The following is a 12746-nucleotide window of genomic DNA, read 5'->3' on the forward strand; positions in this document are numbered from 1 at the left end:
GTTCGAGAATTTAGTGTCCTATAATCTACACACATATGGATTTTTCCATTTTTTTTTCTTGCTATCACAATTGGAGAGGCATATGGGCTACGGGACTCAATAATGATTTGGTTCTCCAGTAATCCTTTCAGGTGTAACCGAACGTCCTCAAAATCCGCAGGTGCTATCCTACGGGAACGCTCTCTAAAAGGACTTGTATCATTTAACTTTATGCCATGCTCCACCCCTTTTGCTTCTCCTATGTCCCATTCTCCTATTGAGAACGCTTGTTTCCTGTATTCTAATTCCTTAATTAAAGAAACCTTTTCTTCTTTTAACATGTCACTTTCCTGAAAACAAACATCAAATTCATTCCCATTTTCACTGAGATTGGTTCCTGGTTGTACCAGCAAGGTATGTCCTACACCCCTATCTCGTCCATCTTCATCCTGGCACCAATTTGATAGTACATGGTATAACTGAGTGTTAGTCCCCACAATCACAGGGGCCCATTTCTTTCTCCCTGAATTTTAGGACATACGAGAGCAATAAAGGGTACTTCTAACGGCTCTTCAGGTGTTTTCCTATCAAATTCAAGGGTTACTTGTACATAACCCAAATAGGGGTACTTTTCGACACTTAATCCCCAGATGACTAACCCACTAAGTGGTTGTATGGGTACATTTGATATATGATCATTATACCATGTTTCAAAAATTATAGACACTTGGGACCCACTGTCTAAAAGTACTTTACAGTTAACTCCATTATCAGATGCAGGAACTATAGGGGCAGGCCCCAATAGACCCTCTGGCACTATCCCGTTCCACCAGGAATTCCCCATTGCACAGTAGCTGACTTCTAGGGGGACTGTGAGGGGTTCACAGCCCTCCCCGGTTCGTTTCCCTGCCCCGTAGAATTTCCTCTATGTGTATTATAATTTGTTACAGGAGTCCCTGAAGATGATCCATCAGTATTTGCATTACATTCAAACGCTCTGTGTCCCATTCTACCACATCTAAAACATCCTCTTCCCCTATTATTGTAAGAGTTTCCTCTTCCCATGCCTCGATCAGATGAATTGTTACTACTCCTCTGAGAAGAGTTTCCTGAGTTTCTGCTATTTTGAGAGGCTATAAATTGCTCTATTTTCTTATTTTGCTCTTCTATCATTTTAACTATCTTATCTTCAAAAGGATTTACTTCTATAGAGGGTTGAACGACTTTAACCTTTTTAATTGTTTTTTCTCTCATTTCGATTAATACTTCTTCCTGCTTTACTTCTTTTAACAATTCATTAAAAGTAGGAGTAGGTTCCCTTGTTCCAGAGCATCTAATTTTCTGGGCCACAGAATCAGTTGTCAGTGCTCCCCTCAATAACTGCTTCATTCTGCTTCTATCTACTTCATCCCGGGTAATTCCACCCTTTTCTACTATCTTGTATAAAAGTTTGTCCAATCTTATTAAGTAGGCACTTAACTTTTCTCCAGGTTCCTGGAACGTATGATGCAACCTAGATGTTAAATCCCCTACATCTTCTAATGTACCATAGGCATAATCTAGAGCCTCAAAATATGTCTCTAGAGTAGCTTGTGGATTACTTCGTCTAGCTGCCTGTATTATTCCCATGGCAGGCCCCCTTAAGCTTTCAACCACTCTCTGCCTTTTTATTTGATCTGGGCATTGCCATTCCTCAGCTTGCTGAACAGCAGCTTCCTTCCAAGACTCGTACGTTTCTTCACCTAGTGGTACAGGTACTATCCCTGAAAATATTCGTAATCTTCTATAGCTCCCTTCATAGTGCCAGCGTTCTAACTGGGTAACCACTCTATCTACCATTGTCTCAAACTGTGACCCATCTACATTTGCACCATTTCCTTGTGTATTACTATTTGCATTTTCCCTTTCAGGGGTATCCACAGAAGTGGATATGTGTGCATTACTGGCTTCCTCATCTTTTCTCTTAGGCCAGAAAACATACCACCGCCTCCCAATTTCTTCATTTGCCATTATCATCATTGGGATCATACATGGATCGAACTCCCTTTCAGCTTCTATTAATATAGCTATTTCTTCTCTCCATTTGTCCACAATCTTAGGTCTTTTAACCCCATATAATTTGTCTATAATTGTTCTAATGACTTCTTCATCTGAAAATTCAGAGAAATTTCCTCCTATTGCTATACACTTTTTAGGATTTTTCTCTTTTTGCATACACCAAGTGTATATATCCTCTTCTGTTAAATTCTCCATTCTTACTGAACTCATATCTCAGCAGACTTGCCTCCAAATGTAACCCCTCCCCTAATGCTCTAATATGAGATTCTTACTTATCCCACTAAGGGATGGTTAGTTAATGTCTGTGCCTCCACCCAAGCTCAATATTATGGCTTGCCTGGGTAAGCCTCTTTCTAGTAATAAATATTAACTGTAAATCAGTCTGTCTCATAAATGTATATATGTGTGCACCTTTTCTCTCAATGTTATACCTGTTCTTCTGATTGCAGTTCCAGGATCTCCGGATGGATTTTCTAAATTCACATTAGCATATGGTAAGTATAACACATGTATTTAATTATCACAAACATAGTGAAAAGGTGAATGTAGATATTTATCATCAATAAATTACAGTTTTCTATCTCATACAACTATTTCCCTCACAGAACCTATACAAGTAATTTGCATGCAACACACAAAAATTACCTTAATGTTAGTATGAGAGTGACCCGGGTACTCCTAATATAGTAGTGCACTACAATGGCCAATAAACTCATAAAATGAAACAGTACTTTAGAATAAATATTTAACACCAAATCCGTAGCAAAATAATATTCTCCTTTCCTTTGTTAGTCTGTGATGCCAGGTGATGGTCTGAATGCTTAAATGCTACTGTAGCAAATCCTGTCTAGTATGTTGCACTGTATTGCTAACTAAGTTGCTCTTTTGATGATTTAGTAAAAGGTGAATTTTCCTCAGTTGTAACCGACATCAGCTTTCCATTACTATTTCTGCTAGTGCAGTATAAATATAGACTGTCTCATAGGTGAGGCAATATCTTGGTGAAAAAACACTAAATGGAATATACAGTAGATTTTAGATCATTTAAATCCTTCAGCCTTTAACTACAAGTCTCTTTGTAATTATATAAAATTTGGCTGGTTCTTGTAGACAATTTTACCCAGCCTCTCTTCAGAGATTATACCCAGCTTAGTTGTTTATCACTGGGAGAGCCATAGTCAATTTGGGCCAGCTAATTTAGTCTGATCCTCTCCTGAGATAACTAAAAGGTATTTTGCTGCTGGTATGCAGTGTAGACAGCAGATTAAATACAACAACACCTCTTCTCCCTGTTGCAACAGTAAGCTTCGCCTTATCTAGACAGCTGACAGTTCCTTCCTATGGCTTCAGGAATATATGTATTTTTACATATGGCCCAATCAGCTTAGGGTGCTGTGAGTTATTGCAGAAACTTGATTGATATGCTATTAGTAGTTTATGGTGTTATTCCAGTGTCCCTGTATATAAATATCTTAAGTCCCGAATTCAGATCCTGCCAACTTCTCTGTATTTCAGGATATAGTTAATGCTTGTAAAAGACTACCTTCCACACCTATAGACTTAAAATGTCTCTTACTATTCTATTCATAGAATAATACAGGGTATGCTAGTATAAGTCACTCTGGTCACTTTATATATGTGCTTACTACTTCAATGGATACTAATGTTGCCTAGCACTGGTGTTCCTGTACATAGGTGTGAGAGAGGTGCAGGATTTTACACTCACACGTTTAGTAGAACTGCAGCTGAGCGCTCCCCCGACTCCTCCTTCTATTCAATGATGCAGTGGTAGGCAGGGCTGAGGTCCCTCTGTGTTTCACTGGCGCTGACTCGGCTCCACCTCTACCAACCAGAATAGCATCTCTGGTTGCTATGAGCCGCCATCACTTTGCTGGCGCTGGCTCGCCTCTGGGACCCCTCCGTACTTGCCACCTCCTGGATTACACAGCTTCCGCTGTAGTACGCACCACCACTCCTCCGCTCCGCCGAGCGCCGATGCCTCCTCAGCCCTTCTATGCCAGGATCACACTGCGCCTCTCTGCCTCACGATCCCCGCTGGCACTTCGGGTAGCAGCGGCACAGCGGTGAGTACACTCGCTAGTACCCGCCACGCTGCCTTTCCGCACTCCTCAGTCAATCCTGTTCTGGCTACATCACCTGGACTCCGCCAGCCACTGTGACAGCTCTGTCAGCGGCATAGGAAATCCAGGCGTGCGCTCTCACAGGGGAACAGCATTCTGACAAGTGCCGGCGGGGAGCTTAATTTATACTGCCCTGAGCTACGGCTCGTGGCCCCCTTCTTCCCGCCTAAGCCTCGAGCTATACTCCCTGGTCAGCGGCACTGTAGCGCTCGCGGGCGCTCGCGATCCCCCCAGAACCTTCTGTCACAACTGTCCTTTTCTTCCCGCCTAAGCCTCGAGCTATACTCCTCGGTCAGTGGCACTGTAGCGCTCGCGGGCGCTCGCGATCCCCCCAGAACCTTCTGTCACAACTGTTTGTGCCATATACAATGGCTACTGACAGCAACTACTGAACCTATATAATTCTTTTCTCCCTGTATTCTTTGCACTATTCTACCATAGGCCACAAGGTTAAACACCCCTGCACTTTTTCCACATTGTCTATACAATTTATACACATTTAATCCTCTCTAATTCCATCTGTATACATATATTTACAATATTATACATACATTACATAGCAATACATGAATAAATATAAATATATACCATACACATAGCATTTCATATATCAACAGCCTAATATTCATATTACACAACCAAAGTTTTAATACAAATATGCACTTACAAACACTTGACAAAAATACAGCATAATGGGTTCCCCACTGGCAAAGCAGCATATGTAAGTTCCTGATGGAAAGTAGGTAGATAAATGTTCTGTTGAAAGTTAACATTAACAGTTCCATTAGGAGATATTTCCATCTTTGCATAATTTAGCAATTAATTCCATATTGTGCACCCTCTCATTTGTACATTTAGGGATATATATGTGTGTATATGCATTCCACCAATGACCCGGCACTTGGGATATAAATGGTCAGCTTCCAGCGTGACTTTGCTCAATAGTACATGCAATTTGTAGGGTATCCTCAAAAAAAAATACCACGCATGGCATTGCTGTTTAAAGTAGAGATGAGCGGGTTCGGATCTCAGAGAACCGAACCATACCGAACTTCACCATTTGAGTCCGGTTCCGAGCCAGGTTCGAGTTTTCCCGCCTGACTCGGAAACCAGAACGAGGCAAAACATCATCATCTCGCTGTCAGATTCTCACAGGGTTTGGATTCCATGTAAGGAGCCGCGCATCCCCGCCATTTTCACTTTGGCATTGGAGAGTGTACAGAGAGGACATGTCTCTGTTCTTTCAGTGTCCTCAGTGTCCGTGGTCAGTCACAGTGCTTGTGTCCTCTGCTGCCATATGTTCAGTGCTGTCCAGTGGTGCTGTATTGTGCTGCATCAGTTCAGTGGTGGTGTGTTGTGTTGCATCAGTCACAGTGGTGGTGTCCTCTTCTGACATTTGTAAAGTGCTGTCCAGTGGTGCTGTATTGTGCTGCATCAGTACAGTGGTGGTGTGTAGTGCTGCATCAGTCACAGTGGTGGTGTCCTTTGCTGCCATATGTACAGTGCTGTATAACAAGTCCCTTACAGTGTTGCTGTGTTGTGCTGCATCAGACCAGTGATAGTGTCCTGGCCATCAGTCATTCCAGTGACCAGGCAGTCACAGTGGTATATGTTGCTGCTATATGTCCACTGCTACAGTATAATAATAATAATAATAATAATAATAATAACAACAACAACAAGTCCCTCACAGTGTTGCTGTCTTGTGCTGCATCAGACCAGTGGTAGTGTCCTGGCCATCAGTCATTCCTGGGGCCAGGCAATCAGAGTGGTATACGCTGCTGCTATATGTCCACTGCTGCCATATTATAATAATAATAATAATAACAACAAGTCCCTTACAGTGTTGCTGTGTTGTGCTGCATCAGACCAGTGGAAGTGTCCTGGCCATCAGTCATTCCTGTGCCGCATATTGTTTTATATATCTCCAGAAACATAATGGAGAACAAAAATTTGGAGGAAAAATAGGGAAAGGTCAAGAACCACTTCCTCCTAGTGCTGAAGATGCTGCCACTAGCCATGACATAAACGATGAAATGCAATCAACGTCATCTTCCAAGGCCGATGCCTTGGCAGATGACACAGAGGGCATGTAAAATCCAAAAAGCCAAAATTCAGTAAAATGACCCAAAAAAAGAAATTGAAATGGTCTGAAGAGAACTGTAAACTTGCCAATATGCCATTTACGAAACGGAGTGGCAAGGAATGTCTGAGGCCCTGGCCTCTGTTCATGACTAGTGGTTCAACTTCAAATGACGATGGAAGCCCTCATCCTCCCGCTGGAAAAATTAAAAGAGTTAAGCAGGAAAAAGCACAGAAAAGAACTGTGCGTTCTGAGAAGGTATCACAAATCCCCAAGGAGAGTCCAAGTGTGTCGGCGAATGCGATGCCTGACCTTCCCAACACTGGACAGGAAGAGGTGGCTCCTTCCACCATTTGCACGCCCCCTGCAAGTGCTGGAAGGAGCACCCACAGTCCAGTTCCTGATATTGAATTTGAAGCTGTCACTGTTGAAGTACACCAGGATGAGGATATGGGTGTTGCTGGCACTGAGGAGGAAGTTGACGATGAGAATTCTGTTGGTGATGAGGTTTATTTAAGTCAGGCACCAGGGGAGATATCTGTTGTCTCTGGGATGAATAAGCCCATTGTGATGCCTGGGCAAACTTATAAAAAAAGCCACCTCTTTGGTGTGGAATTATTTCTCTACAAATCCGGACAACAGGTGTCAAGCCATGTGTTGCCTCTGTCAATCTGTAATAAGTAGGGGTAAGGATGTTAACCATCTAGTAACATCCTCCCTTATGCAGAGCATTCATCATAAGTCAGTGTCAATTTGTGAAACTTTGGGTAAGAGCGTATGTAGTCCACTGACACCTAAACCCCTTCTTCCTCTTGTACCCAAGCTCCTGCAAGCCACACCATAAACTCCCTCAACGTCAACTTCCTCCTCAGTTAGGAACATCAGTAGTACTGCAAGCCATGTCACTGTCAAGACTGAGGAGTCCTCTCCTAACTGGGATTCCTCCGGAGGATCCTTGAGTGGTATGCCTGCTGTTACTGCCGCTGCTGTTGTTGCTGCTGGGAGTCGATCGTCATCCCAGAGGGGAAGCAGGAAGATCACTTGTGCTACTTCCAGTAAGCAATTGATTGTCCAACAGTCATTTCTGAGGAAGATGAAATATGACAGCAGTCATCCTGTTGCAAAGCGGATAATTGAGGCCTTGACACTTATGTTGGTGTGAGACATGCGTCCGGTTTCCTCCATTAGTTCAGTGGGACTTAGAGAATTGATGGAGACAGTGTGTCCCCGGTACCAAATCCCATCTAGGTTCCACTTCACTAGGCTGGCGATACCGAGAATGTACCATTTGAATCCCGGGTGAGAGACCATCTATTCCCCATTTGTTATTATATGTTTTAAGCAGTGATTAAAAAGTGTTACACCATCGGAGGCTATTATTTCTCTCTTTTGGGTATCGTGTTCTGGAGGAGGAGTCAAAGGTTTTAGGAACTGATACTGGTGAAAACCCAGCTCCAACAAAAAGCATGAATGTCTACTCCTAAAAACATTAGACCAACATTTTAGGTACAAGACGCACCAAAAGACTTTTGTTATTTGGTCCTTATTTGTCTATACTTAATACACTATGAGTATTTATTTTATTTGTTTTTTCTGAGCGCCCCGGGATTCAAATGGTATCTCCTCGTTGTCTTGATAACTGAAGTGCTGGGTGACACTTTTCCATCCATCTTGAACTCAAGGGCAGCCAGTATTGGCGCACGGTATTTTATCATAACCTATTCTTGTTGATACCGAGAATGTACAAAGACGTCAGAAAAATTGTCACCAGTGTCCTACAAAATGTGGTTGTATCCAGTGTCCACTTAACCACGGACATATGGACAAGTGGAACAGGGCATACTAAGGACTATATGACTATAACAGCCCACTGGGTAGATGTATGGCCTTCCGCAGCAACAACAGCAGCGGCAACAGTAGCAGCATTTCACAAACGCCAACTCGTTCCTAGGCTTGCTACGCTATGTGTCACCGCTTTCCATAAAAGGCACACAGCCGACAACCTCTTACATAAACTGAGGGACCTCATCGCTGAATGGCTTACCCAAATTGGACTCTCCTGGGTATTTGTGATATCGGACAACGCCACCAATATTGTGCGTGCATTACATCTGGGCAAATTCCAGCACGTCCCATGTTTTGCACATACAAGTAATTTGGTGGTGCAGAATTTTTTTAAAAATGACAGGGGTGTACAGGAGATGCTGTCGGTGGCCCAAAAAATTGTGGGCCACTTTCGACATTCTGCCACTGCGTGCTGAAGACTGGAGCGACAGAAAACACTCCTGAAACTGCCCTGCCAACAACTGAAGCAAGAGGTGGTAATGAGGTGGAATTCAACACTCTATATGCTTCAGAGGATGGAGGAGCAGCAAAAGGCCATTAAAGCCTAAAAATTCACCTACAATATAGGCAAGGGAGGGGGAATGCACCTGATTCAAGCGCAGTGGAGAATGATTTCTGTCTTGTGCATGCAGTGCTGGTGCAAGGTCACTATGCACCCTAGGCAAAGCTTCAACCCGGTGCCCCCTAACCTGCAACCCCCCTGCAGGAGGTGCATCAGGGCTATGAGGAGCAGCCGTGGGGGTGCCCCTCGGGAGCCATAGTTACATCCGCATCCTATGTGCCTTCACATGACTTGATGTTACTCATCTTGGCACAGAGGAAGCACTGAGACACTATGTGGTACAGCCTGATAGTGGTAGCTGCACTTGATTAGACCCACAGCAACAGAAAGCGCTGTGTAAAAGGAGGAGGCCACATACAGAGACATCCTTCAGTTTTTTGCTAGATAAATTCAGTGGCGCCCTCCAGGAGCTGGCGCCCCTAGGCATCCGCCTAAAGCTGCCTAATGGTAGAGCCGGCCCTGTGTGCATGGTTCTCCAACCCTTCGAACTTGCCACACGTGAAGTTAGTTCAGACGCTGCCAGCTTGAGTCAGGTCATTCCCCTCATTAGGCTTCTGCAGAAGCAGCTGGAGAAATTGAAGGAGGAGCTAAGATGGAGTGATTCTGCTATTTATGTGGGACTTGTGGATGGAGCCCTTAATTCGCTTTGCCAGGATACAAGGTTGGTCAATCTGTTGAAATCAGAGCCCTACATTTTGGCCACTGTGCTCGATCCTAGGTTTAAAGCCAACATTGTATTTCTCTTTCAGGCAGACACAAGTCTGCAGAGGTGCAAAGACCTGCTGGTGAGTAAATTGTCAACTCAAGCGGAACGTGACCAGTCAACAGCTTCAATTTCTCCCGCCACTGAGGCTGCGAGGGAAAGGATAAGATTTCCTAGCCCACCCGCTGGCGGTGATGCAGGGCAGTCAGGAGTGAAGGCTGACATCTGGTCCAGACTGAAAAAGATGCAATGTGGATGCCCTTGCATGTACACAGTGAAAGGTGTGAGGAATCGGAGGATGAGGATGAGGTCGACATCTTGCCTCTGTAGAGCCAGTTTGTGCAAAGAGAGATTGCTTCTTTTATTGGTGGGGGCTTAAACAAACCAGTCATTTCAGCCTCAGTCGTGTGGCAGACCCTGTCGCTGAAATTATTGGTTTGCCAAAGTGTGTATGTCCTGTATATACAACATAAGGGTGGGTGGGAGGGGTGGGAGGGCCCAAGGACAATTCCATCTTGCACCTCTTTTTCTTCTTATCGTCATGTGCTGTTTGGGGACTATTTTTTTAACGTGCCATGTCTGACACTTCCATGTCCAGTAGTACTGCCATTTAGTTCCAGTGATTTGGACATATAATTCCAGTGATTTGGACGTATAATTCCAGTGATTTTGCCATTTAATTCCAGTGATTTGGACGTATAATTCCAGTGATTTGTACGTAAAATTCCAGTGATTTTGCCATTTAATTCCAGTGATTTGTACGTATAATTCCAGTGATTTTGCCATTTAATTCCAGTGATTTGGACGTATAATTCCAGTGATTTGGACATATAATTCCATTGGGAATTGTTTGTGTCGCTTGGCTTAGTCATACAGCTACTTCATTGCACCACTTCGACATCTTTGCATGAGGTGCTGTTTGGGGCCTAGTTTTTGAAAAGTGCCATCCTGTCTGACACTGCCATATGAGTCCAGGGGTACTGCTGTATTAGTCCTGGGGTACTGCCATATAAGTCCACCAATTGCAGAATTTTAAAAAAAATTACAGGGTTGTGCTGGAGATGCTGTCAGTGGACCAAACAATTGCAGCCCACTCACGACATTCAGCCACTGCGTGACACTACTAGATGGGCCTGGTGGTTGTGTCGCTTAGCTTAGTCATACAGCAACCTCGGTGCACCTTTTTTTCCTCTTTGCATCATGTGCTGTTTGGGGACAAGTTTTTGAATAGTTCAATCTTGTCTGCAACTGCAGTGCCACTCCTAGATGGGCCAGGTGTTTGTGCCGCACACTTGTATCACTTAGCTTAGTGATACAGCCACCTTGGTGCAACTTTTAGGCCTAAAAACAATATTTTGAGGTGTGAGGTGTTCAGAATAGACTGGAAATAAGTGGAAATGAATGTTATTGAGGTTAATAATACCGTAGGAGCAAAATTACCCCCAAATTCTGTGATTTTAGCTGTTTTTATGTTTGTTTATTTTCAAAAATTATCCAGATCCTAAACCAAAACCAAAACACGAAAAGGTGGTTTTGGTAAAACCAAGCCAAAACCAAAACACGAAAGTGGAATTAGAACCAAAACCAAAACACGAAAAGTGCCAGCCGCACATCTCTAGTTTCAAGGTTCAGTTGTATTCAATTAATCTAACAGCATTACAATAGGCAACATTTCTGTTGAGGATACCTTACAAATTGCATATATATATATATAGGGATTGCCTGTATGACCCTCCATCTTAAGTTAAGCTGTTTTTTAATAATTACAAATTCTTTTATTCTATTTATGTCTTAAGATTTTTATGTATCCGCTTTTTAGTATATATTCTGTTTTACTACATTTTTATCATATATGTAGTTTTGTGAAAAAAACAGTTTTTCTAAAAGCTAGTGTTTTTTACTGTTGGCAAAATAAATTGTTATTATTCTTTTACAAAAAAAGTTTTTTATCCTGTCCATTATATACGTTACTTTAGTCCGCTAAATATTTTTATATATAAACACCAGCTGGTCGCCAGAGCCCCTACCTACCCATATTCACATATATATATATACACACACACTGTATATACACATACATGCAGTATATAAGTGTATATATATATATATATATATATATATATATATATATACACTTCTCACCTTAAAAATGGGGCAGTTGTGCTCCAAAGCATCAGTACACACATTGTGAGCTTTTCCAATATACTTTGCCTTTCAAAGCCTCCGAGTGCCGCAGCCTTAATTCAATACTCTATATACAATACAGCATATGCTAAGTGTGAAAATATGTATGTACTGTATGTTTGTTCTTCATAGGCTCCTACATGGCTTGATGGATCTGGACTAATAGAAAAGGAGAAAGAAAGGGCTGTATTGTCGATGAACATTGACAATACGGCCCTTTCTTTCTCCTTTTCTATTGTACTTACCATAGCTGTAGTTGATAGCACCCCCATAATGAATGGTAAATACCAATAATTCAATAGGGGTCATTGTTGGAGCCTTAGTTCCAAATCTATATTCAAGAAATTGTGTGTGTGCAACCCTGTTCTCTGGATCTGGACTAAACCTGGTACATACACTTTTCATTATCCAACTTAAAATATAGGCTAGGTTTATATAAAAAAAAAACCCAACCCTTTAAGGGCCAGGGCCACACATAAGAACATTGCCCCCTAGGGGGTTTGGGTCCCACATGGACCTTCTGCTGGTGTACTTTGCACAGAAATTTGACCCAGAGAGCCTGTTGTGGGCCTTCCATTATAATTATTTGGAAGAAAACTTCACAGAGCATTAACAATGGATCCCAAAATACATACTAGGGGTTAGTGTCAGTCAGGCCACTTAGCAGAATGCACCATTGGATTCCAGAAAACATATTAGGGGGTTGAGGTCCCAGTCGGACCTCCCATTGGTTTATGCTGGCCAGAACTTTGACCCAGAGAATCTGTTGTGGGCCTTTCACTGGATGAATTTGAATGAATACTTCACAGAGTTGTAACACTGGATTCCAGTAGACATACTAGGTGATTGGGCACCCAGTCAGACCTCCTGTATGTATGCTGGGCAGGTCTTTGACCCAGGGAGCCTGTTCTGGGCCTTCCACTGGATACATTTGGAAGAAAACTTCAGAGTGGTAACACTGGATTCTCGTAGGCATACCAGGTGGTTGGGCACCCAGTCCAACCTCCTGTTGGTGTATGCTCGGCTAAACTTTGACCCAGAAAGCCTGTTGTGGGATTTCCACTGGATGATTTTGGAAGAAAACCTCACAGAAATGTTACACAAGATCCCAGAAGATATACTATGGGCTGGGGATCCCTATCAGGCCTCTCATTGGTGAATGCTGGACAGAACTTTAACACAGGAAGCCTG

The 12746-nt window shown here is 42.9% G+C and overlaps 1 protein-coding gene across 1 annotated transcript; it reads right to left on the reverse strand.

Annotated features, from left to right (window-relative positions):
* Positions 1-840: 840 nt before the first annotated feature.
* LOC134944102 (paraneoplastic antigen Ma1 homolog) lies at positions 841-2232 on the reverse strand. The gene has a single exon (XM_063932669.1). The coding sequence runs from the start codon at positions 2230-2232 to the stop codon at positions 841-843; it is 1392 nt and encodes a 463-aa protein (XP_063788739.1).
* Between the last annotated feature and the right edge of the window lie 10514 nt (positions 2233-12746).

The sequence above is a fragment of the Pseudophryne corroboree genome, chromosome 7 (assembly GCF_028390025.1).
Source record: "Pseudophryne corroboree isolate aPseCor3 chromosome 7, aPseCor3.hap2, whole genome shotgun sequence".
Classification (NCBI taxonomy): Eukaryota; Metazoa; Chordata; class Amphibia; order Anura; family Myobatrachidae; genus Pseudophryne; species Pseudophryne corroboree.